A 27,911-nucleotide genomic window follows, 5' to 3' on the forward strand; every position below is an offset into this window, starting at 1 on the left:
AGATGTTGTGCAAGCTTGGGAAGTCAGGAGGTGAGTTAGTCTGCAGAATTCCCAGCCTCTGACCTTTACTTGGAGCCAAAGTTTCTGGTTAATGGTAACCCATAGTTGATCGTGAGGGATTCAGCAGTGATAATACAATTTGAATGTCATGGGGAGATGGTTAGATTTTCTCTTGTTGGAGATTGCCATTGCCTGGCACTTGCGCGGCATAAATGTTCCTGGCCACTGAGGACAGCAGCAGGAACTGCTTGCGTTATAAAAAACAGCTATTCTTCATAAAAATAGAAAGTCGGAGAATTGGGATTTTTTACGGGTTTATGCACTTAGGCAGATAATGGAAGCCTATGTAGGTCTTTTTGAATTTGTACTAAAACTGGTCAGCTCTCAGTAATGTGCACACCATGCTGCAACTGACCCCTTCCAGCAATGAGCTTTTTTTTTGTTGGATTGGATCAGGTCGAAGGAAGGACTTGGATTTTTCTCATGCCTTATTGCACTTTTCACGAACTTCTCAAGACACTGCAAATACATTAAATTGAGTAAGAAGATTTTACAAACAACATTTAACAATAAATTATGTTCAAGTCGCTACATTCATTGGTTCGCTTGTACTCTGCTATTGATCCACACACAGCTAGAAACCGGTTTTGATATCTGAGCATTTCCTTTTGTAGCGTGTGGTTCAGTCTGGAAAATGACTAAAGTTGCTATTACTTAATAAAAGGATAATTTCCCAGCTTCATTATTCAAGCCGAGAGTCGTGGGCAGTTATACAATGCTGAATGTACGAAGCGACACCAGTGTTTACAGCTAAGCTGTGAGAGCTGTTTATAACCCCGTTACACACACTACCAAATTTATCAGCTCCGTGTCCCTGTCTTGTGATCGTTTGCTCTCAGGACTGGATATTGGCTTCAGGCCCAAGCGGACGGCACAGAGCAGCTGAACAGACAGGCTTTGAGAGCTTTCTAACAGCAGCTCCCAGCTGCACCATGTTCAGGGACACCTACGCCTTCACTTCTTCCACACTCCGGTCGTCGAGGTTACAGAGGGAGTTGCAGGATCTGAGGGATGAACGGGGAGCTTTGTGCAGATTTCCCCGGAGCAGGCAAACTGCAGCTGTTAGTCAGAGTGCATTCGGGGAACCGAGAACACGGCCCCAGCTCCGGAACGATGCTGCTGCCCACGATGCTCTGTGCAGTGGGGATCTGGACAAGATCAGAGACATCTTCAAAGCAAGGACTCGGTCAACGCGGTTCTAGAGACGGTCAGTCATGAACTGAGCTGGTCCGCAGAGCTAGGTATAAATACTTTGTGGTAAAGCTTTTGTGTTGTCATCTTTTCTTTTTAATGATTATACCAGAGTTAAGTGGGATGAAGGGCCTGTTCATCGTATGTTGATTGGGACATTTTACTTCCCTTCGTGTGTGTGTGTGTGTGTGTGTCGAATGCTCACTGTTTGTTGCCCCAGAATCTTATTCTGATCAGTCCTCCAATGTTTAAGCTGTTGCCCAAACTGAGTTGAATTTGAATTCACTGTCTACGACGATTGTATGTCAATTGAGTAACAGCATATTTCTGGCTGGAATCTGAAACGAAAACAGAAAAGGCTGGAAAATCTCAGCAGGCCTGACATCATCTGTGGAGAGAGAACAGGGCTGACTTTAGACTCCTGAAGTTAGCCCTGCTCTCACTCTCTCCCTCTCGACAGATGCTGTCAGGCCTGCTGAGAGTTTCCAGCGTTCCTTTTTGAATGTTAATTGGTATCTTTGGCCCTCTGGACTACAGGGAAAGCAGAGTACACTGTTCAACTTTCTATCCAGTATTTCTTGGCATTCCCTTTTTGTTCTGTAGAGGTGCTGTCATAAACTTTTTGTTCAGCAGGAACTAGTTCCTGAAGATGTTTGAGCTTCTCTATATACTCCCGATCAAAATATTTTTCTGCCTCCCCCACCTCATGAATATTATTCAGTTTTGATATTGGAGTACGATGGAGGCAGAGATGATAATCTTTATTAGTGTCACAAGTAGGCTTACATTAACACTGCAATTAAGTTACCGTGAAAATCCCCTAGTCACCACACTCCCGCGCCTGTTCGGGTACACAGAGGGAGAATTTAGAATGTCCAATTCACCTAACAAGCACATATTTCGAGGCTTGTGGGAGGAAGCCGGAGCACCTGGAGGAAACCCACACAGACATGGGGAGAATTTTCAGACTCCGCACAGTGACCCAAGTCGGGAATCAAACCCGGAGTCCCTGCGCTGTGAAGCAACAGCGCTAACCACTATGCTACCTTGACTGTTTACAGCAGCAGACACTAAATTGTTTATTTATTCTGACTTTTCAATAAGATGTGTTTTAAAATTAATTTCCCAGTAGCTGTCGGAGAAATATGGGGCCCTTTTGCCTTGGTATTGGGGCAGAGGAGAACAAAACATAAGGCAGTCTGAAGACATCTTTTAGTTTCATGGGAATGCATCCAGCCATCATTTGACTTTTTTGTCTACTGATACACCATTCAGGTCTAGTTTATAATATTAATTTATTATGGCTTTGAAATGTTGATACATGCTAATGGTCATGACTGAATTCAGGTACTTAGAATGATTTCTGTTGTACCAGATGCAGACAAATTATTCAATATGCAACTGGAGTTTGCATTTTAATTAATGGCCACGATAGGGCGCTGTTCAAATGTCGAGTTTTATTTCTGCAGTTTTGTATCACTGAGCTTGAAACAACTAGCTCCAGGTCCTGGACAGACGGAAGAAGGATAAATATTATCTTAGCTGGCCATATAATGTACAATGTAAATAAATATTTATAGAAGTGTGTGAAAAGGGCAGCACGGTGGTGCAATGATTGGCACTGCTGCCTCATGGCGCCGAGGACCCAGGTTCGATCCCGGCCCCGGGTCACTGTCCGTATGGACTTTGCACATTCTCCTTGTATCTGAGTGGGTCTTACTCCCACAACCCAAAGATGTGCGAGGTAGGTGGATTGCCATGCTAAATTTCCCCTTAAAAGGAAAAAAAAGAATTGGGGATTCTAAATTTTAAAAAGAAGTGTGTGAAGTGTGCCTCACGGTAGCATGGTGGTTAGCATCAATGCTTCACAGCTCCAGGGTCCCAGGTTCGATTCCCGGCTGGGTCACTGTCTGTGTGGAGTCTGCACGTCCTCCCCGTGTGTGCGTGGGTTTCCTCCGGGTGCTCCGGTTTCCTCCCACAGTCCAAAGATGTGCGGGTTAGGTGGATTGGCCATGATAAATTGCCCGTAGTGTACGGTTAATGGGGGGATTGTTGGGTTACGGGTATACGGGTTACGTGGGTTTAAGTAGGGTGATCATTGCTCGGCACAACATCGAGGGCCGAAGGGCCTGTTCTGTGCTGTACTGTTCTATGTCTATGTTAAGACTGGTTTTTGTTTTATCCTTTACCACCTGATATTTTGGAATATAAAAGTAAATTAACCATGTAATGAGTTTTATTTTTAAAGATGGTAACACCTAACGTGTCAGTCGTGGTAGCCCTGTTCCCTTTCAGTCAAAAGCCACATTTAGAAACCTTTCTCCAGAGATGTGAGCAAATAATCCAGCAGGCTTTCTAACCTTCAGCTCTGACTGCCCTCGCTGCTTGGTGTAGATTACTTGCCTTTATTTGAAGAGTGCAATTACATACTTGAAAGAAACAGACGTGAAAGAGGCACAATTGAAAGGATATGAGGGAAGAGGGGGGGAGTAGGATTAACTGGATTGCACTTTTGAAAGAGCTGCCACAGACTCAATGGGCTAAAATGGGTCCCTCTGTGCTGTGGTAACATGTATCCCGCAACCAACAACACCAAAAAACTGGTTTATTTCATTGCAGGAATTTACTGGGAGCAGTTTTGCTGATGTGCGTCCCTATATTAGAAGGGTGACTGACTATATTCAACACAAATAAATCTAACCTACTCTCTCCAACAAGAGCAAATCTAACCATCCCCCTTTGGAGGTTAATAGTCTCAGACATCGCTGCATGAGTTTCTCGGGGTCGTGTTCTAGGTCCAACCATCTTCAGCTGCTTTATCAAGAACCTTCCCTCCACAATAAGGTCAGAAGTGTGGATGTTCGCTGATAATAGCACAATATTCAGGACTTTTCGTGACTCCTCATACTGAAGTGGTCCATGCTCAAATGCAACAGGACCTGGACAATATCCAGGCTTTGGCTGACAAGTAACTTTCCACCACACAAGTGCCAGACAATGACCATCTCCAACAAGAGAGAATCTAACCATCGCCACATGACATTCAATGGCACTGACATCACTGAATCCCTCATTAGCAACATCCAAGGGTTACCATTGACCAGAAAAATAAGTGGACTAACCATATAAATACTGTGGCTATATGATCAGTTCAGAGGCTAGGAATCCTCTGTGTTTAATTCGCTTCTTGACTCCCCAAAGCCTGTCGACCATCTACAAGGCACAAGTCAGGAGTATGATGGAATATTCCATGGTTGTCTGGATGAGTGCAGCTCCAACACACTCAAGAAGCTCGACACCATCCAGGAAAAAGCAGCCCACTTGATTGACACTTCTTCCACAAACATTCACTCTCTCCACGACTGACAAACAGTGACACTACATCATTGTGTATCATCGATAAGATGCACTGCAGGAACTCACCAAGGTTCCTTAAGCAGCAGCTTCCAAACCCACAACCACTACCATCTAGGAGGACAAGAGCAGAAAAATCCGGAGAATCCCGCCCGAGGTGAATGGACTTCTCCATTGTCCGCGTCTTCTCGCAGCAGGCGAGGTGGAAGAATCCAGCCCTATGTTTATAAAATTGTTATAGATATCCTTCTAGTTATTTCTAAAAAGACTCGAGAAGCTAGAAACCATCCAGGACAAAGCAGCAAGCTTGACTGGCACCCTATCCACCACTTTAAACGTTCGTTCCCTCTGTCAGGAATAGGCAATGATTTCATGTCCAGCCAGAGACCCCCAAATGTGAAAGAATTTTTAAAAATTCAAACATTGGTTTGATGGCTGCAACAGATGCATTACAAATGCAAGGCCTTTTTTTTAACTTGATTAGCTTGCCGGTACATGAGTGGGCGATTTTACATTTTTTTTTATCAGGAAGCTATTCTTACTAAGTGCAAGTCGAGTGCCAGTTTATTCACAAATTGGAAAATAGTTATGGGGAGCAGGAAGATGGGCTTTTTGACTGACACCATCCTAGACAAGAGAACAAATGCCCAGATTGTATGATTTCCGTTATATTTACATTTCTGAGAACATTGCTATTGAGTTTCTGGAGCATTCCTCCGCAGTGACCTTGCTGTACATTACTGTAATTACATTATCAGCACTTTTTAAAATCTAATCTCATTTTGCAGTTATACAACTATCACTAAAGTACCTTTTCAATGTGACATTTTACTGATTGGTGGAGGCTTAAATTTGATCACTACATTGAGGAGCTTTTTTAGTCAAATGCGTACATATTTTGTTTTTATTGTGGGCAATTAAACAGAATTGCTGTGATTGTGTTTTTTGAGACCTCTTGAGAAATGCTGTGCAAAGCACATTAATGGACATATGATCTATTTTTGTATTGCAGCTCTTTGGTCACTGATCTCCAAACCGAAGCAGACGTCTGCGCTCCATATCACTGCAGAGCGCGGACACACAGCTTGTGTGAAACACCTGCTGGGGCATGGTGCTGATGCAAACGCTGCCCCCGGAGGAGCAACTGCCTTGCATGCTGCCTGTGCCAATGGACACGTTGAGTGTGCCCAGCTTTTGCTTCGTATTGGTGCTAATCCCAATGCAATCTCTGACGAAGGGTATGCCCCTTTGCACCTGTGCACCAGTCCCCAGACCCTCCTGTAAGTCTATTTCTTGGTTATAAATGGTTATGTTGCAACTGATCCCAAGCACAGTCAATTATTTCCCTGAGTGCTTGGATTTAGAACTCAAGACATTGGGGAATTGCGCAGTGTAACATGTTTGTAGACGGATATATCCCAATGTTGAAAAGCCAAGTAGTGGAGATGATATTAATCCTTTAATTACTATATTTTTATTGGTGCTCTGACCAATATAAAGTAGGTCCAAGTTTTTATTCGTAAAATAAATAAATATTAAAAGGTGCCCTATTGATGCACTGGTCCTACCATCGAGCAGTAAGGTGTCCATTTCCCAATGCTTCGTCTCACTCAGTTTTCTGAGCTCAATCAAAGCAGCTTGTGTGTAAAGCAAAATGGAATCATATGATATCTTGGAAAGATGAGGAAGGGGATGCTGCTGAGCAAGTCACCTGGACCACTGTTTAACATTATTGTTTCTGGGTATAAAGTCAGACAAGTAGCAAGAACAATAACTCACTCTCATAAGAATACCTCGTATTGTCAGGTTATCTCGAAGTGCTTCCCAGCTAGTGAATTACTTTTAAAGTATAGTCATTGTTGTCAAGTGGCCAAATGTGGAGCCAATTTTGAACTTCCGGTGATGGTACGTAGGGAGAAGTCGCACATGAGGTGGCACCCACCAGTGTACTTTATTTTTGTCCCTTTATGCCCAGTTTTGGGGGATATTTTTACTTAAAATCCCATCTGATTGATGGTATGAGGGGCCCACATAAGGGAAATGCCAAGAAAGACCAGGGCAAAGAAACCTGTTGATAGAAATTCGTTGACGGATTCGGAAGCTTCTCGAGGCTCCTTGGTGGAGAAAATGGCGGAGGCGGCTCCTGAAACTCAGGACCAGGGGTTAAGGGGAGAAGACAGGAGAATGGGGATGAGAAAAATATCAGCCTGGAGCAGACTCGATGTTCCCAGTGGCCTAATTCCGTTCCTATGTGTTATGGCCTTATGGACTCCAGCCTCTCCAATAACAGCCATGATGCTTGCCGGCGACTTGGTGGTGGAGCTTGAAAATCAATTGAGGGTTCTTTCTGAGAACTTTCATAGAGGATGCCCTGGCCCCCATTCGGTCAAAACAGTAAAAGCACATGAAAAATGAAATGAAATGAAAATCGCTTATTGTCACAAGTAGGCTTCAGTGAAGTTACTGTGAAAGGCCCCTAGTCGCCACATTCCGGTGCCTGTCCGGGGAGGCTGGTACGGGAATCGAACTGTGCTGCTGGCCTGCTTGGTCTGCTTTAAAAGCCAGTGGTTTAGCCCAGTGAGCTAAACCAGCCCCACATGGCATGGGGATTAACAGCGTGGGGGGCGGCTCTTTTGAAAGACAGCAAACAAATTGCCTCGCTGGAGGCTGAGATCTCTCTGATGGCTAGTGGAAATAAAGCACTGAGGGCCAAGGTAAATGGCCTGGAGAACAGCTCTAGGCGGCAGAATCTCAGAAACGTGGGGTTGCCGGAGGGTATGGAAGGCCAAGTCCCACAGCATACGTTTGAAAATGTTTGGGAAGGTGGTGGGGGAGGGTGGATACACATTCCCTCCAGAGCCAGACTTTTGAGACAAAGGACTATTATTTTGATGTGCCGGAGGATGTGGATGCTTTTGTAAAAAAAGACTTGGGCTCGATTCGAGTTGACTGTTTTTGTGAGGTTTTTGGTTGTTGGGAGTGAGGGGTGGGAAGGTGAATGTGGAGAATTGTTGGGGTTGCTTGTACATACATGTTTGTATTTTTTTGTTCTTGGGTGGAATGATTGTTTCATATATTGGATGTTGATGGGAATGTCACGAGAGGTGTTGTTCTTTGTACTACGGTTGTTATGGGAAATAAATAGCTCCCTTTTGGAATATGAACTTTGAAGATGTTTTGTTCTACTTTGTGACTTTGGTATGTGCAATAGATTTTGGTTTTTTTTCTTTCACCCAAGGTGGGGGCCAACCTGCTAGCTAATGGGAGCAAAGTGGTGGGGGTAACTGTGGCTCATTATACTAGTTTGAGTTGGGATAATGAGTTTAGTGCTTTTGTTTTGTTTGGGATTAGGGTTAATTGGGAGGGAGTATCGTTTGTCTTCTTGTTATCGGTAGGTACATTTGGGTATTGTTTGGGGAATGTCAGGGGAAGAGGGTGGGGGTAAGGTTAGTTTGCTGACTGTGACTACAGATTTCTCTTTGTTTTGTCTTGCTGGTGGACTTGGTGGCTATGTTGGGTGGGCCTTGTGCCTGTACTCTAAGTAGGTGTTGGATAACCCCTTTTGGTAGAAATTGCTGACTCAGAGTTCAGGAGGGGTGGGAGGCCCCCACTTCAGATGGTCACCTGGAATGTAGGGGGGGTTGGGATGCAGGGAGGTTGGTGGACCAGTGAAACGTTTGCAGGTATTTGCTCACCTGAAAAGTTTGATTGCTGATGTGATGTTTCCGCAGGACACTCACTTGCGGTAATGGGCCAGACCAAGTTGCTGAAGGGGTGGGTGAGCCATGGATTTTTTTCAGGCTTCGTCGGCAGGGCCCAGGGCGGGTGGCGGGTGGCGATTCTGATTAATAAACGGGTTCCGTTTTCAGTCGGCAAGAGCATTGTGGATCCTAGTGGCAGATATATGAAAGTCAATGAGTCTTTGGTGGGCACTTTGGACGTCCTGGTCAATATCTGTGCACCAAACTGGGATGATGCAGGGTTTGTTCGGAGGTTGTTGATTTCCATTTCTTACTTGGACTCGCATTAATTTGAGGGGAGGGATACCTAAACCGTGTTCGAGATCCAAAGTTGGGCTGATCTATGCCCAAGCCGCTGGGCCATCAGGGGTGGCAAAGGCTTTGTTGGTTTTTATGGAGCACATAGGGGAGGCAGATCCATGGCATGTTTTGCACCTGAGGGATAAGGATTCTTTTTTTTCCCTATGTCCATCAGGTTTACTCATGGATTGGCAGCACGGTGGCGCAGTGGTTAGCATTGCTGCCTCACGATGCTGAGGTCCCAGGTTCGATCCCGGCTCTGGATCACTGTGTGGAGTTTGCACATTCTCCCCATGTTTGCGTGGGTTTCACCCCCACAACCCAAAGATATGCAGGGTAAGTGGATTGGCCATGCTAAATTGTCCCTTAATTGGAAAAATGAATTGGGCACTCTAAAGTTAAGAAGAAAAAAGGATGACTCACAGATTAACTTTTTTCTTATGGATAGATCTTTTCTCTCCTGGGCAACGAGGGCGGGTATTCGACTATTGTGATTTCGGACCATGCTGCGCAGTTTGTGGAATTGATCCTAGAGTTGGCTCCCTCTCAGCGGCGTCCATGGAGGTTGGATACTACATTGTTAGCAGACAAAGGATTTTGTGAATGTGTATCCTCCGCCATTGAGGGATATATCAAGTTTATCAAGAGCGAGTCTATCTCACCCTCTATGTTATAGGAAGTCCTTAAGATGGTTATTATGGGGGTTGGTAATTTCCTATAAAGCACATGTGGAAAGGACTGCAAGGGTGGAACGACAGAGGCTGGTGGACTCCGCCCTTGAGATGGACCATCAGTACTCACTTGCCCCAATCCCGGAGTTGCTTGCGAGCAAGAAAAAGCTTCAGTCACAATTTGAATTGTTATTAACAAAGAAGGCGGTGATTCAGCTGCGGCACATGAAGGGGGTATTCTATGAATGGGGGGAGAAGGCCAGTCACCTTTTCGCCATCAGCTGAGACAGCAGGAGGCAGCCCGGGAGATTATACGGATTAGGGGCTCGATTGGCAGTTTGGTTTCCACCCCGTCAATGCAGCTTGCGAACATTCTATAGGAATCTCTACAGATTCTGGGGATGTTACCTTTTCATCTTGCCAGATCTAGCTTTCGTTAACTGAGTATCCGGGTGGCCCACAATTGGGCCTCACTTCATGAATTTAATTATGCTAGCCTGGTAAATGGGGTCAAACCTGACTTCCAAAAGTGGGATAACTTCCCCCTATCCTTGGTGGGCAGGGTTCAGACTATTAAAATGAATATCTCCTCCGAGATTTTTATTTATTTTTCAGTGTCTCCCCACTTCTCTCCCTAAATCCTTATTTGTTAGAGTTAACAAATTGGTGTCCTCTTTTATTTGGGCGAGTAAGATCCCAAGGAATCGGTAGGGTGTTTCTCCAGAGAGACGGACAGTCAGGTGGTTTAGCGTTATCCAATTTGTTATTTTACAGTTGGGATGCCAATATTGAGAAAGTGTTGGGGTGGCTTCGCGATCCGAGTCTCTATATGAGGGCAAATGTAGGTGAGTTCTTGTAGGGGCTCCGGTTTGGGTACCTTAGTAACTGCCTCACTTCCGTTCTCTTCTGCGAGATTTTCTTTGCATCCGGTGATGATATCCACCCTGAGGATCTGGACCAATTCAGACAACATTTTAAGTTTAGCTCCATGTTGTTGTTGGCCCCTAAATGTGGTCATCATTTCTTTGTGCTCGCAATTTTAGACTCGACGTTTAGGTCATGGGAGGGGAAGGGTCTAGAACGGTTTGGAGGCTTGTTCGTGGAGGAACGGCTTGCCAATTTTGAGGAGCTGTTGGTAAAGTTTCAACTCCTTGGGACTAATATGTTTAGTTATTTCCAGATTTGTGGTTTTTGCCAGAAGACTTTTGCTTCATTTCCCTTGACACCACCGTCCTTGTTGAAGAGGATTTTATCTTTGGCTGGATCTGCTCCTATCAGCAGAGTCAGCTCTGTTAGATGAGATGAAGACAAAGTGGGAGGGTGAATTAGGTCCTATTATGGATGAGGAGGTGTGGTGAGGCTCTTTACTGGGTTAAACTTCACATTCTCCTTTGCTTGGCTCAGTTTGATCCAGTTCAAGGTGATGCACAGGGCCCATCTGACCAAGGCAAGGATTAGTGTGTCTTTTTCGGCGGTGGATGACAGGTGTGAGCGGTGTTATTGGGGGCCGGCTAATCATACACGTAAGTTCTGGTCGTGTCCCAAGTTGTTAAGTTTTTGTGTCTCCTTCTTTAATACCATATCAGAGATTCCTAACGTCGAACTGGAATGTTGTCCGTTTGTGGCCATTTTCGGGGTATCGGACTCGCCAGTTCTACAGATTGGGTTGGGGGGCGTGGGGTGAAGGAGGATGACCTCGCCTTTGCCTTGTTAATAGCCTGGAGGCGAGTTCTGCTTGGGTGGAGGTCTCCTACTCCACCTAGTGCCTCAGCCTGATTGGGTGTTCTCATGGAAGTTTTATGTTTGGAGAAGGTAAGTACATCATTAGGGGGTCGGTAGAAGATTCTACCTCGTGGCAGCCATTCATTTCCTTTTTTAAATAGTTAGTCACCATCAGTTGTTTGAGGGGGGTTAGTTTATTGTTGGGGTTTAGGTTTGGATGAATTCTTAACTGTTGACTGTTCCTTTTATATAATAACTTATAGCATCCGTTTTATATTGTATTGCTAAAAGTTTTCAACAAAAATATTTTAAAAAAAATATGAAGCCAATTTCCATAGATCAAGATCTTGCATATGAGGTAAATAACCAATCAGTCTACTTTGGTGGTTGGGGAATATATATTTGCTGTATTGCTAGAGGAATTCCGCTTCACTAAAGCATAGCCCGATTCTGGCGCCTTTGGCAATGAAGTGCTCCTTCAGTGCTTCACTGAAGTGCTAACCTTGAGAAAGTGCTTGTGTCCTGCACCAGGATGCTACTACTGAGTCAACTTGACATGAGCATCCCTTAGCTGCCCAACTTTCATATCTCACAGTGACTGGTTCATGGGGGTGAGAACATACACAAAATAAATCTGAAAACAAGTGTGATCAATGAGTGGTACTATTGCCACAAGTGGGATGATCCAGTCTGGTAGTACTCCATACTGTGTCACTCAGTCTCAAGTCACAGTTCCTTGAATAATCTTGATTTAATGAACTACTCCGTGCCCTATTTAAACCTTAGACAACTGAAAATGTAACATTAGATAAGTTGTCTTTGTCAAGCTTTTTGGTTTTAGATTGGCTACTATTTAAGTTGGCAGTTGTGGAATAAATGCAAGTATGAATTGGCACATGTTTCCAATTCCCATGGATGTGGCAGCACAGTGGCAATATAACTGTCCTAGCAATCTAGAGGCCTGGGATCAAATGACGCAAGTTCAAACCCATCATCGCAACTGAGTAATTTTAATTCAGTTAATTAAATAAATGCTAGTATCAGTAATGATGACCATCAAATGATTTCTAACTAGTTCATTAATGCTTTTTCGGAGAGAAAATCTCTGTCCCTACCTGGTCTATGACTTCAGATATAAAGTGGTTCACCGTTAACTGCTCTCTGACATGGCCTACTAAGCCATCCAGTTGTATAAAGGAGCAGTCAGGGATAGGCAATAAATGTGACTTCCCCATCTTGTGAATGAATACAAAAATACTGCTAATACCAAAAGTAACATGGTCAGGAGTATTCTCTTAATACGGTCCTCTTATTATTTACCTGAACATCAACGTGTAATATCCAGATAAGTGACCGAGGACATGGCAGAAATTAAGGGAACGCTGCATTTTGGAGAACTAGTCACCGTCAACTGTTAGGGTAGGGGGCAGGGAGGTGAATTAGGGGAATTGGGGGGATCAGGGTGGGGGGGGGAGGGATGGTTGATTTGGATTTATTTTTGTGATGAAATGTTTTTTAAATGTTAAAAATTTGAATAAAAATACTTCAAAAATAAAAGAGATTAAGGAAATGTCCATGATACAAGGTCATCAAATTCTTAATTGTTACAGGTGTGCTAATCTCTTGCTGGAACATGGTGCCAGAGTTAATATGCAGACCAGAGACAGAGAGATTACTCCACTTCATGTTGCAGCAAAACATGGTTTAGATGAACATGTGGACCTTTACCTGAGCTATTCCGCCTTTAGTCACAAGAAGAACCGAGAAGGAGAAACTGCACTAAATGCTGCCTGTTCGTATGCGGAGAAACCGGAGGCTTTTGGCAGATATTACAGAGTCTGTGAAATGCTGATCAATTGTGGAGCTGATGTGAAAACTGCTGGGAAAAAAAATCACACACCACTCCACAATGCCTGTGGGAATGGGCACCCTGGGATTGTGGATCTTTTGCTGCTGCACGGTGCCAGTGTAAATGCCAAGAATTGTGCTGGCTACACCCCGATGGACTGCATTTTACAGGCTGTTGAAGATCATTTGGAACATCACCCAGAGCAAATTGTCATAGCTCTATTGAACCATGGAGCAGCTCCAGTTGACCCGAAGGTATTCAGACTTTTCAATGAGTATGTGATGTGAATACTGATGTGGGTCAGGAAGCTGTTAAAATAAGGTATCAGACTGAGAAACGAGCATAGGCTGGTGGTGTATAGATTTTAACTTAATCTGGCTCTCGATAAACTAGCAAAATCAGGTACAATGTTAGTCTTACACCCCATCCAGAGTAATGTTGGGCAAGGTTTAAAACTGGCATTATACCCAGTCTCATAGGTCATGTGCCTTTGAAATTAAGTTTTTTATAATTGCTCCCGTGGAATCTGACTAGTGCTGAAGTAATGATTTGATTGTTAGTCAATGCAGATTTTCCAATAAGGTCTTCCGCCCCTCCCACGTTCTCCCACAGACTCCTTGCTAGCTATTGTTACATGTGGACCCATTGCACTTCTACATCTTCTCCATTATCCTATATCTGAACCTTATGAGTGCTGGCAAGATGTTAAATTACATAAGACCTCCCAGCACAGCCATAAGAACATACAGACTAGTAAGTTATTTGGTATTTGTTCCCTTGAGCCTGTTCTGTCATTTGATAAGATCATGACTGATCTGCGTGTGGCTTCTACTTTCCTGTCTCCCCACCAGCCCCCACCACTCCATACCCTTTGTCAATCCAAAATCTGCCTTTAAAATATTCAGTGACCCTGCCTTACTGCTCTCTGGGGAAGAGACCCACAGATTAATGGCCCTCAGAGAAAATATTTCTCCTCATCTTTGACTTAAATGAAAGAACCCTTATTTATAAACTGTGCCCCCAGTTCTAGTCTATCCCACAAGGGGAAACATCCTATCACCTTTCCCTGTGGTCCCCTCAGGATCTTGTATGTTTCAATAAAATCACCTCTCAATCTTCCAAACTGCAATGGATATAGGCCAATCTATCCAACGTTTTCTCGTTAAGACAACCTCTTCATCGCAGGAATCAGTGGATTTCTGCATTACTTCTGTACTCGAGGCGTGGTCTCACCAATGCCCTGTATACCTGTAGCAAAACTTCCCTACTTTTATATTCCATTCCCACTGCAATAAACAATATGCTATTTGTCTTCCTAACCATTTGCTGTAACTGCATAATAACTTTTTATGATCCGGTCCAGTCTAGTCCCCACCTGATGTGGTTGTGATGAATAGTATCGGTATAACTGCTGTAACTGCATCTTGCCTTTAATACGATGGCCGCTTTAAGACCCGGCTTGGAACCCTGGGGGACTCCGCCTCTGGCTCCGCCCCCAGGAAACTGTATATAAGGTGATGCTTAGTGGGCAGCATGCTGTGAGCACAATTCTCTGCAGCTGTCTGGTTCTCTGGTAATTAAAGCCTTTGAATTACCAATCTGCTCTCCTGTGTCGTAATTGAGGGTATCTCAGTGGTACTTTTACATTTCCAGTAAGTGTTGCAGGCTGATATTTTTCCTCCTCTACCCAGGCACTGAAGGGTCAATTGTTACACTCTTGCTGCCTCGCTGATTGAGTGCAGATCCTGGGAGCATTTGGGTCTGTTATGGCTCAGCTAGTCACTTAACCATCGGGAGATCTTTATCTTTTGAATCAAGCCATCATAGTATGCAAAAGAAGCCTGAAGAACTCATTCACTTATGCAATTTGCCCTGAGATCATAATGCTCATAACCCCAGCAATTGTCTATTCCATTGAATCTAAATTATATATGGTAACCAACAAAGCTTGTTGTGAATGCTCAACAGATGAAGACAAGTGTAATGATGGAGAGTTTGTTTATCTTTCAGACACTTAAACAATGTGCAATGTCTCCCTGGACAATGGAGGCTCTGTTAAATACCTATGAGAGCATTCCACTTTGTGATTCTTGGATCGAGCCAGTTCCCCTGGATGTGTGGCAGGTATGTACAGTGGAATAATCGCTTTATTTAACAATCTCTATCCTACAATTATACCCGAGCGTCTAAAGAAACTTATTTTTAAATTCAGAATAAATCACTAAATATAACTAATAATATGAATGATAAACTTTTGAAAGGGAAGACTAGTACTGCAACTTGTCCTATACTGATTCAGGTTCCTGTTGCTGCAACATGTGCAACACACATCTGACGATAGCAGCACACAAATTGACTATTAAAAACAGATTGCAAAACTTATCAAGATAAAAATGATGTGTGGGGCAACCATTGCAATCAAATACCCTGCACATCTTTTTGGGTTGTGAGGGTGAGATCCACGCAGACATGGGAAGAATGTGCAAACTCCACATGGACAGTGACCCGGGGCCAGGATTGAACCTGGGTCCTTGGCACCGTGAGGCAGCAGTGATTTCGCTTTATTTTTAGTAAAGTTTAAACATGTTGACCGAATGAAGAAAATAGACAAATATAAATAATATAAAGCAAAAATTCAGTGCAAAATATGAACCAATGTAACATTCAGTGTTAACATGATATTAATGAAGATAAATTCTGCCAAGAAAAAGATGGAAGGGTGGCACGGTGGTGCAGTGGTTAGCACTGCTGCCTCATGGCCTGAGGACCCATGTTCAATCCCGGCCTCAGGTCACTGTCTGTGGAGTTTACACAATCTCGCCACATCTGCGTGGCTTTCGCCCCCACAAACCAAAGATTGCAGGTTAGATGGATTGGACACGCTAAATTGGCCCTTAATTGGAGAAAAATAATTGGGTACTCTAAATTTTTAGACATGATGGACGAATGTCAATTTGCTCCTGGTAGTAATCAACAAATTAAATCACGTTTTATAGTCATACGTTCCACAGTTTTGTTAGTGAGTAATTAATTACCCACAATATGCCAAGCAGGCTAGCACTAATCAAGCAAAGAAAGGTTCACTGGCTTAGGAATGTACACAGGTTGGAAGATGGCAGCATACCCAAGGATATGGGGCGAGATTCTTTGGAAACCGGCGGGGCGGGCAACTCCAGCGCGAAGGAATGGCGTGAACCACTCCGCCATCGGGCTACCCCCTGAAGGTGCGGAATCCTCCGCACCTTCAGGGGTTAGGCCGGTGTCGGAGTGGTTTGTGCCGGCCAGTGTGGAAGGGGCTTAGCGCCACACCAACTGGCGCCAAAGGGCCTCCGCCGGCCGGCGCGGGTTGGTGCATGCGCGGGATCGCCAGCGTGTGCTGCTGCCATTCCAGCGTATGCGCAGGTGGGGTTCATCTCCACGCCAGCCATCGCGGACCGGTACACCAGCTGGCGCAGAGGAATAGATGCCCCCATGGCACAGGTCTGCCCGCGGATCGGTGGGCCCTGATCGCAGGCCAGGCCACAGTGGATGCGCCCCCTGGCAGGGGGTCGGAGAATCCCGCCCATGGTGTTTGGGGAGGTAACGTGTGCCAAAGATCAGCAGGGCGCCTAAAGCTCTGAATCAACGATGTTGTCAAACGAGACTTGAAAGCCCACAACATAATCAGGACAAGTGGGAAACCCTAGCTGACAATCGATGCCAGTGGTAACACCAGCTATTAGGCAGAAATTCGTCACCACCACAACATGTGGTTTCAGAATCTTCAAAGCTGACACAAGGCCTATAAATGGGCAGCGCTAGCAAGGGACAACTTCATCTGTGGCTCCTTTGGCAGACTTTGCCTTTCAGGAATTCGAGTTCTCAGCCATCAAAAGAAGCATGCTGGGGCTGCTTTCTCATTATTGCTCACTGCTGGAAGGATGCCAATCACTAATCAATGAATCATAGAATGTACGGTGAAGAAATAGGCCATTCGGCACATCGATTCTTCACCAGCCCTTGGAAAGAGCACCCTACCTAAGCCCACACCTCCACCCCATCCCAGTCACCACCCAACCCAACTCAACCCAACCTTTTTGAACACGAAGAGTGATTTAGCATGGCCAATCCACCTAACCTGCCCCATCTTTGGATCGTGGGAGGAAACTGTAGCACCCGGAGAAAACCCGTGCATATGCAGGGAGAAAGTGCAAACTGCACAGACAGTTTGCACCCAAGCCGGGAATCGAACCAGGGACCCTGGAGCTGTGAAGGAATTGTGCTAACCACTGTGCTACTGTGCCGTCCCTCGGAGAGAGAAATGACGATTTAACATATTAAGAGGAATTCTGGTTCTAATCTATGTTACTGACCAAGGGATTTTAAGGGGTGTGTTTTAAAAGACAACAGGCTATTCGTCAAGAACATAAAAAAATCAAATGAGTCATCTTCATGCAAATGATGACTGACTTCACAACACTGAAATTGCTCCGGATATAGATGGCTTCACCATTGATCTGAAGAGTAACCCCTATTGATTCAAGACCTTTAGGGTTTATGCAATTGAAAGTGTGACACTAACAATGAAGCTATTAAATTCAGGGATGCTCATGGTGGCACAGTGGTTAACACTGCTGCCTCACAGTGCCAGGGACCCAGAATTGATTCTGGCCTGGGGTGACTGCGTGTGGAGTTCATACATTCTCTCCGTGTTTCCATGGGTTTCCCCCTGGTGCTCCGGTTTCCTCCCACAGATGTTCCAAAGATGTTCACGTCAGGTGGGGTTATGGGGTTACAGGGATAGGGTGGAGGGGTGGGCTTAGGTAGTGTGCCCTTTTGGAGGGTCTGTGGAGACTCGATGGGCCGAATGGCCTCCTGCACTGTAGGGATTTTATGGAGAGGCCAGAATTGGATGAGTGCAGATATATCTGAGGGTTGTGAGCTGGAGAAGGTTAAAGAGATGGGGTGGGGTGGGGTCATAGAGGGATTTGAAAACAAGGGTGTGAATTTTTAAATCATGCTGTTGACCAGATGCAAATGTAGGTCAGCAAGAACAGGGCTGATAGATGAATGGGACTCAGTGTGAGTTAGGACATTGGCAGTAGAGGTTTGAGTGACCTCAACTTTATGGACCCCAAAAAGAGTTTGATACAGTGCCACACAACAGACTTGCCAGCAAAATTGAAGCCAATTAAATGAAAGGAATGGTAGCAACATAGATTTAATAATTGGCTGAGTGACAGGAAACGGAAAGTAATGGTGAACTGTTATTTTTTGGACTGGAAGATGGTACACAGTGGGGTTCTCCCTAATGGTCGTTACTTCGGCCTTGCTTTTCTTGACATGTATTAATAACTTGGGTGTATCTCAAAACCATGCGGAGGATGCTTTTCTTCTTAGGAATAAGGATAACTTGCTTCCACTCCAGTTTGATGGGTTCTGAGATGGCTGATAGGTTCGGTGCACAATCTGTAGACTCTGCCACATATGAGGCATGTGGTGCTTGAACAGTTGAGTAGATGGATTTGGAGGTTTGTGCACTTCCTCCGATACCTCACCTTTGCCTCTGCACATTCCCAAAGTAGTCTCAATGAGTTTGGTGCCTTCCTGAATGAGCCTTTTCCATAAATGCTCGTCACAAGCCAGGGTGTCTTGATAAATCTGTTTTGCCTCTTCAGACATGCTCTGCGACATCCCCAAAGCATTTCCGCTGCCCTCCTGGGACTCTCCTGCCAGATAAAAATATTGTACTTAAAGAGTTAATATCATCTCCGTTACTTGGTTTCTCAACATAATACACTGCATTTCCCCACTGTCTTGAGTTCTACATCTAAACACTCAGATAAGGAGCTCACTGTGCTAGGGATCAGCTGCAACGTAACCATGTTTAAACAAGAAGTAAACTTACAGGACGGTCTGGGAACAGAGACCTGGGGTTACATGTGTATAAATCGTTGAAGGTGATTAAAGGCATACAGGATCATGGACTTTAGAAATAGGAGCAGAGAGTACAAAGCAAGGAAGCTATCTGAACCTTGAGTTTGGCGTCGACTGGAGTATTGTGTTCAATTATGAATACCACATTTTATGAAGGAAATGTGAAGGCTTTAGGGAGAGTGCTGAGAAGATTTACGAAAATGGATCCAGGGATGAGGCGCTTTAGTTAAGAGGATGGGTTTGGGAATCTGGCTGTTCCCCGTGGAAGAGAATGTTGAGAGATTTCATAGAATCCCTACAGTACAGAAGGAGGTAATTCGGCCTATCGAGTTTGCACCAACTCTTGGAAATAGCACACTACCTAGGCCCACAACCCCAGCCTATTCCTGTAACCCAGTAAACTATCCTAACCTTTTGGACATCAAGGGAATATTTAGCACGGCCAATCCACCTAATCTGCACATCTTTGGACTGTGGGAGGAAACCCAGGCAGACACGGGGAGAAAGTGCAAACTCTACACAGACAGTCAGCTGAGGCCAGAATTGTACCTGGCGCTGAGGCAACCGTGCTAGCCACTGTGCCGCCTTGACAAGAGGTGTTCAAAATCATGAGGGGCCGAAGACCAAGTACAGAGCAACTTTTCCCATGAACAAAAGATTGAAAACCAGAGAACACTGATTTAGTCATTGTCAAAAACAACAATGATGACATCAAAAACTGTTTAAAAAGCAAGTTAGGATTGAAAATGTATTTCCTGAGAGTGTAGTGGAGGCAGATTCAATTGTGGCTTTCAAAAGGTGAACAGTTTAAGCACTTGAAAAGGCCAATGAGGAAATGCAGGGGAGTTGGACTATAGCTAAATCGCTCATGCAAAGAGCCAGCACGGGCCAATTGGTTCTTCTGTTTGGACACCAGTTTTACCCCACTGATCGGCTTTGTTTCCTTCACTGGACCTTTGCACCCTCCACTTGCCTCTAAAGTGGACTTGCTCAAATTTCTAGGCCAGAAGGCCAAATGGAGAAGCCAGAATTATTTTCTACTTTAGAGTTAATAGAATCTGGATTTTTCTTTTAACCAAAGTAGCTTTTGAGTCAGAAGGTATAAACCCATTTAAAGAGATTCAACAGATATTTCAAACGGATACTGAGCTAGTCTGTATTAGAGTAGAAGCTTCAGATTTGGCACTATGTGAGAAAAATGAAAGTTGTTAATATTTTTTGCGATATCAATCTTACATTCTGGGGAACAGGCTTCTGTGAGTATGGGTAAGGCAGCACAAGTCAGTAAAGAGGGTATGAAGGTGAGTGATTAAAATGGTAATGAACAGAGGGGGCTAAGGAAGCAGCTTGACCAAACATTTACATTAGGCAGATAAGAGAAATAATTTTAAAGTTGGATTTCAAAGGAAACATGTACAATTGGGCAATCGTGAACATGAGGCAAAATAGTAAATTTACTTCATAAATGTAGTAGCTATAAAGTAATTTTTTAAAAGTTAATCAATTCTGGGAAGAGGAACTTCCAAAAAATTATAGAAACAATAGAGTGGAAAATCAAAGGGGAAAACATATTTAAAATAAGACTGAAGGCTGTTGACTGCGACTGAGAGATCTTGAACAAAATAACGTGAGTTGAAGCCAAACTTGTGAAGAGCAGTTTGCTGCCACCGTCAGAAAGTAGCAGCCCATGTAAGATTTCCTCTAGCTAGCGCAGCAAAGCTTTTTATGGTAATATTACTGGAATTTTTAAATAAATTAAAAATATGTTGCCATCAATAATAATAATCCTTATTGTCACAGGTTTGCTTACATTAATACTACAATGAAGTTACTGTGAAAAGCCCCTAGTCGCCTCATTCCAGTGCCTGTTTGGGTACACTGAGGGAGAATTCAGAATGTCCAAATTACCTAACAGCACGTCTTTCGGGACTTGTGGGAGGAAACCGGAGCACCCGGAGGAAACCCACACAGACATGGAGAACGTGCAGACTCCACACAGACAGTGACCCAAGCGGGAATCGAACCTGGGACTCTGGTGCTGTGAAGCAACAGTGCTAACCACTGTGCTGCCGTGCCACCCCAAAAGGGAGTTTAGCTCTGAGTTTATTTAAGCCAATGTATTTTAGGAAATATTTGTAGGTGTACTGTTTTTTTAAAATTTAGATTAGCCAATTATTTTTTTCCAATTAAGGGGCAATTTAGCGTGGCCAATCCACCTACTTTGCATATTTTTGGGTTGTGGGGGCGAAACCCACGCAGACACGGGGAGAACGTGCAAACTCCACACGGACAGTGACCCAGAGCCGGGATCGAACCTGGGACCTCAGCGCCGTGAGGCGGTTGTGCTAACCACTAGGCCACCGTGCTGCCCTTGTAGGTGTACTGTTAACTGTGTAAGGTGGTTCACGTGTCTTTAACTGTTATTTTCTTTTTTTCTTTATTTGAATTAACATTTAAATTTATTATTTAAAATTATTCCAAGTGGTCTGAGGGTTAATTATCTTGCCTTCAGATATCTCGAAATACACAAATTGCAAACCAGTGTGGCAGCTTGTTTCAAGTTTCTGTTTGGGATTTGGGCAGCCAGGCACCTAGCATCTGCCGAGACATAATAACTACCACTACATAGACACAGTGGACCAAATGGTCTCCTACTATCCTGTAAATTTTACAATTCAGTAATGTTTCTAATATTTCCTAAATAGTTATTTTGTGATAATACTCTGTGTTCACAGAATTAGCTTTATATGAGATCCTTTTCGCTTTTTTTACAGAAACATCAAATTTTCTTTGACTCCATTATACATATGACCAACAAACCTCGTTGTCTTCAGCATCTTGCACGTTGTACCTTAAGGAACTATCTTGGAACTCGGTGCCATTCAGTCATACCACAGCTACAACTTCCAAATAGTTTTACGGAGTTTTTACTGTTGAAATTTGAAGGCTATCTCAAGTGAAAAAGCGTAGTATCCTTAGATACATTTTCTTACTGTTTATTGATTGAGTACTCCAGGTTAAATGCAGCACCTAAAATGTGTTGCTGTGATTTACTTCGCATTAAGTTTCACACTGTGAAATTTATTATCCCTATTTATTTGATCATGTAACGAACATGGGAAAATCCACACCAATCAACTGTGTATCCTGGCAAGAGCCCACAATACCTGCCCTCTTTCCCTTGGCATACCATGTGAGAGTGGCAGCTGCTTCCTAATTATAGGTTTAAAAATATTTAGACAGCTAAAATTTCTCATCTGCTTATTCCCTTGTTGGGTTTCCGTATCATGTGTGCCAGTCATCATCTAGAACCTCACCCAAATCTTTGAATCATTCATGTAATGTGGGTGTCATTGGCAAGGCCAGCATTTATTGCCCATCTTTAAATATCTTAGAGACGATGCTGGTGAGGACCTTAAACCACTGCAGTCCACATGGTATGGATGCACCAACAGTGCTATTAGCGAGGAAGTTCCAGTAGATTTGAGCCAGCGACAGTGAAGGAACAGCAATATATTTCTACGGCAGGGTGGTTGATGAATTGGGAGGGGGACTTTCAAATGCTGGTGTTTCCATGCACCTAACTAGACTTTTCCATAGCAGTTTGATGCAACAAATGGCTTTTTAGGACATTTTGGAGGGCAGTTAAGAGTCACCCACATTGCTGTGGGTCTGAAGTAATATGTAGGCCAGACTGAGTAAGGATGGCAGATTTCCTTCCCTAAAGAACATTAGTGAACCAGATGGGTTTTTTTTCAACAATCTAGTAGTTTGATGGTCACCATTACTGATACTGGTTTTATTATTCCAGATTTATTTAATAGGATTTAAATTCCCAAGCTGTCATGTTGGGATTTGAACTTGTGTCTCCAGATCATTAGTCCAGTAACAAAATCACTGTTACCATTCCCTACTGGCATCTACATGATATTTATACATGTGTGAACTTTGGTGAGAATTAAAATTACAGCTGAACCTAATTCTGTCCTTCTGTAGCTTACACACACACAAACACACACACACAAATGGACTATGTATAATGACAGGTACTCTGGGTTATCAGTTTTTCCTCTTTTCCTGAACTTATAAATGTATTGCAACACATTATTATCCAGCTGAGATCAAATATCCCAGCACAAATTGTGAATCAAAGATAACACAGAGGTTTCTTCTATTGGTCTTTTGCTACAGTGGTCTCCGATGTGTCTCACACTCTTTAATTGATTAGTTTGTGTCAAAGTGAGAGGTCTCACTGACCATATTCAAAAGTGGTACATAATCTACAACCAGTGTACATATGAGAAATTAATTCACCAATATCTAGAATATACAGTCACTGGTGTAAGACATTGACTAAACTGATTTGATTGTAATGCAATAGGCGAGAGAACAAATAAAGCCCCATTTGAAGACAGGTAGTGCTGTGAGAACTACACTGATTGGTAATAGTGTACAATTTAGTTTGAATAATTTTATCTGTTTGTGCGTCGCATTCATAGAATTTATGACAAAGTGGGAATTTTAGCCATGATTAGAAACCCTGACGCAATTAAAAGTGGTACATAGAGCCCACCTAACAAGAACCCGTATGAGTAGGTTCTTCCCGGAGGTGGAAGACAGATGTGAGCGGTGCCAAAGAGGCCCGGCCAACCACGCCCACATGTTCTGGTCTTGCCCCAGACTTGTGGAGTACTGGACAGCCTTCTTCGAGGCTATGTCCAAAGTGGTGGGGGTGAGGGTGGAGCCATGCCCGATAGTGGCGGTCTTCGGGGTTTCAGACCAGCCAGATCTATTCCTGGGGAGGAGGGCGGACGCCCTTGCCTTTGCCTCCCTGATCGCCCGCCGTAGAATCCTGTTTGGCTGGCGGTCAGCAGCACCGCCCAGAGCTGCGGACTGGCTGTCCGACCTCTCGGAATCTCTCCAAATGGAGAAAATCAAATTTGCCATCCGAGGGTCGGACGACGGCTTCCACAGAACGTGGGAGCCATTCATGCAACTGTTCCGGGACCTATTTGTGGCCAATGTACAAGAGGAAGAATAGTCGGGGGAAGGTAGCGGGAGGGGGGGGGGCTACAGGTTCGTTACGGGGGTTCGATGGCTAGCTAAGGCCCAAAACCAAGCTAAATAAACATGTTGAGGGGGGGGGGGGGGCGCAGTTACTACTACGAAGATGCTTACCTGTAAATATGTATGTTAATTTTTGCGTGTTTGTTTTTGTTTGTTTTTTTTTGTTTCTCTCTCCTAACAATTTGTAATTTGTTCAATATAAAATACGAAAACTGAATAAAAACATTTATAAAAAAAAAAAAAAATGATTAGAAACCCTGCGGGTATTGGGTGAGAGTTTCAAAATTTGACCCCGAACCTTGTGTGCTCAATTCACATTTTGTAAGAATGGAGATAATGTGCAGCAGACGGGTAGTCCACACTACCCTACGTTCATTACACAATATAGGTCCCACGCTGAATTTCATGTGTTAAGGTGAGAATCCACTCCCAAATTTCTGTTTGCTCATTTGAAATTGGTACAGGACGGGAAGTGGCATGCTTTAGTGCGGTGTTTTTTAAACTTTTGTTCCCGGGACCCACTTTTACCAATGGGCTGACCTTCTGGACCCATGTCGACCAACCTTCGCGACCCATCACGACCGACATTCGCGACACACCATTATTGCTTACCTTTAATGCAATAGGTGAGCCTGCTTGGTCCTCACAGCTGTACTTGCTTTGTCAATCAATCTTACATTTCTGCTAAGGACTTCAGCTGACGATTTAAGTTCTCGCTGCATCCTTTGAAAAAAATCAAGAGGTTTGTCCTCGAACTCGCCATTCTGAGAGCCAATTCCTTTGAAGTTTTATGGGTTTTAAACTTTTGTTTGCCAATACTTCTCTGCATATAACACACATGGGCTTTGCATCCTGATTATCATTGGTACAATTAATAAAGCCATACCTTAAGAAATCATCTTCATACTGCTTTGTTCCTGATTTCAGCTTCTTCGTAATGGGTTGTTCACCAGAGGCCCTGGAACTCACACCAGCACTGCTTTGTCCTTCTGTGGACTCTCCTGCTCAGCACACACCAGCACTGCTTTTGTCCTTCTGTGGACTCTCCTTATCAGCTGTATCCAGCAGTTAGCTGTGAGATCCTGGCCTGTTTGTGTGTCTTTTTTATTTTTTTAAAATTTAAAGTACCAAATTATTTTTTCCCAATTTTAGGGGCAATTTAGCATGGCCAATCCACCTAACCTGCACATCTTTGGGTTGTCAGGGTGAAACCCACGCAGACCTGAGGAGAATGTGCAAACTCCACATGGACAGTGACCCAGGGCAGGGATTTCAATCCTGGTCCTCAGTGCCGCAGTCCTAGTGTTAACCACTGCGCCACATGCTGCCCTCTGTTTGTGTCTTTGGCCCTCTCTTCCCCATTACAAAACTATCCATTTTCAATTCTTCATTCCTGTTGCTTGCTGGCAGTTCAAAATGGAGGAATCCCTCTTGTGCCCAGAGCATATGGTGTCAGTGTATGGGGAATGTGACCTGCTGCCTGCTGCTTCTGGCGGCAGGACTCCATCGTTCTGTTTTTTAAAAATCTGCTCCTGGGTCAGCGTGCTGATGTCAGGAGGAGGCAGTCTGCCCTACTGGGCTCTGGGCCTAAACAAGTTCCCGTTCGAGCCCTGGAATGATCCTGAGGTGTAAAAGTTCAGAATTGAGGTGACCTTGATGGCCTCTGGGAGCGGGTGTCTTCATCCTCCACGTGGTGCCAAGTTTGTGAGGACATGGCACAGGTGCCGCATTGTCCCCTTGTTCAGGTGAAGCATCCTGCAGCACACGCTGTCTGTCATCTGTTTGAAAGCCCAGCGATGCCTCTATACCTTGGGCTGTTACCGGCCTGCCCCTCTGGGCCTCCCTGGCCTGATGGGCGCCCTACACATGAAGCCTCTGTCGATGCTGTTGCTGCCGCCTTCTCCGGCATCTGGCTGCCTGGCCTGCAAACAGTACCGTGAGGGCAGCCTCCACAAGGTCCAAGGCATCATACATCCCGTGTAATATCTGTATGGAATTGGAGAGGGTGTGAGACTGGCGACCAGTGACATCTTCCATCCTGGGATCTTCCATGGCTCCCCCTCCCCACCACATCCCCTGCCACCCCACAGGGTGCCATCCGATAAGCCCAGCCCATGCACCCCCGGCCGCAGCAGGAGCCTCTTATCACCAGACCCTATACCCCAGACACCCGCTTGCAATGTTATCTGGACAGGGGAGGGTCCCCTCCCCAGTGCTGGGGCCCAGCTCCTGGGTGCTCAGATGTTTGCTACTGCATCCATGGTGTTGCTTCCTGCAGTGTTCAGGCACAGTATCCAGGTCTCATGGTCTTATTGGGATGCTGGGCAATAATTCCCACATGCTACATGGCATGCCTATCCTTGGGAATCCACTTGAGAGCTGTGAAATATCACTCAACAAGATTGCCAATTCCCTGTTAGCCATAGCCTTCAGCCGTGCGGCCAGCGGCCTCCACCATCAGTGGGAGATATGGGTGGTCTGTGGCTGGGCTGCCCCTGTTATGGGTACACAGAATCCAGAGGGTGCCATGTACATCCCCCACTAAACCCCCCCCCCCCGCCCCCCCGAGAACTGGGCTAGCAACCGCAGTGTCCCCAGGCTCAGGCTCATTTCCCAGGAGCGAAGATGGCTACTCACCTTGGATCCCCACAGCAACCATTCTGCCAGATTCACGTTTCTAAAAAAGAGTACTAAATCACGCCGTGTGGTCACTTGCTGGAGAGGCGGTTGGATCACGGGAGGCTGTTAGATAGGGAGTCATTCCCTTTAATTGAAAGGAGATTGGCTTCAAGTGGTGATTATTGGTTTCTTGCCACATCACAGTGGGATCCTGATTTTGCCAATGGGCGCAAACCGATCGGCGCCTCATGCTATTCCCAATTTTGGCACCTCCCACGATCTAATGGCCACGCCGCCCTCTAGCTCAAGTGCAATGTGCCCATAAAATCGGGCCCAATAGTTTACATTTAATAGATTATGGGTACACACAATCCAGGGGGTGGCATGGCAGACTCGGTGCTTAAGCACTAACCTCCCCCGAGAACTGGGCTAGCAACCACAGTGTCCCCAGGCTTATCTTTTTTAATTTTTCCAATTAAGGGGCAATTTAGTGTGGACAATCCATCTAACCTGCACATCTTTGGCATGTGGGGGTGAGACCCATGCAGACACGGAGCGAATGTGCCAATTCCACACGGACAGTGACCTGGGGCCAGGATCGAACCCGGGTCCTCACCGCTGTAAGTCAGCAGTACTAACCACTGCACTACTGTGCTGCCCACCTGATGCTTCTCTGTAATTTTATGAAAATATTTCCTTTACGGAGAAGCACCAAGATTTTAAAGATTTTAAAAATTATCCAAGTGTTGCATTCAATTGGAGATTCATACTAGGCATACAATCAAAACTGTCAATTAAAGATTCCAGGAAACTGATTGTGGTTCAGAGCTTGAGCATAATGTGGAACAAAAACAGGAAATGCTTGAAATACACAGTTCAGCCAGTATCTGCAAATAAAAAACAGGTTAATGTCTCAGTTTTAAGATCCTTTTAATGCTATAACGTCGGTATGTAAATAACTTTATCCACTTCAGTGATTTTTAATCTTTCTTTTAATAATGAAGCTGCTGTGATTGATGTATTGAACAGTGTAGTTAGTTAACTAGTATAAAGAAAAATACAGAATAATAGTTCCACGTTTCAACAGAAAGAACAATAACTAAGACAAAGAAAATAGAGTGACACTGACAGTTGGAATAAAGGCACAAAAATAACATTGACTGGTTTCGAATCATGTAAAATAACAGAGACTGTAATACTCCAAATGTAAATAAACGTCGTCAGGAACAAAAACGAAAATGCCAGACAATCCCAACAGGTCTGACCGTATCTGTGGAGAGTAAGGGAGCTAACGTTTCGAGTCTGGATGACTCTTTGTCAAATCTCATTAGATCTACTGAACTGATTAACGGTGGACATGACTAATGCAAATTGGGTTAAAATAATTAAATACATGGAAAATGCAATTACAGAAGCTTCCTT

At 44.4% G+C, this 27,911-nt stretch overlaps 1 protein-coding gene across 1 annotated transcript; it reads left to right on the top strand.

Moving 5' to 3' along the window:
• The first annotated feature begins 764 nt into the window (after window positions 1-764).
• LOC119954356 (ankyrin repeat and SOCS box protein 16-like) lies at window positions 765-22,783 on the top strand. Its single transcript, XM_038779533.1, is given in 6 exon segments — window positions 765-1,233; window positions 1,236-1,301; window positions 5,618-5,885; window positions 12,649-13,141; window positions 14,898-15,011; window positions 21,578-22,783. Coding segments are annotated over 6 exon segments (1,368 nt in total). The 5' UTR covers window positions 765-992; the 3' UTR covers window positions 21,764-22,783.
• Window positions 22,784-27,911: the final 5,128 nt, after the last annotated feature.

The sequence above is a fragment of the Scyliorhinus canicula genome, chromosome 19 (genome assembly GCF_902713615.1).
Source record: "Scyliorhinus canicula chromosome 19, sScyCan1.1, whole genome shotgun sequence".
NCBI lineage: Eukaryota > Metazoa > Chordata > Chondrichthyes > Carcharhiniformes > Scyliorhinidae > Scyliorhinus > Scyliorhinus canicula.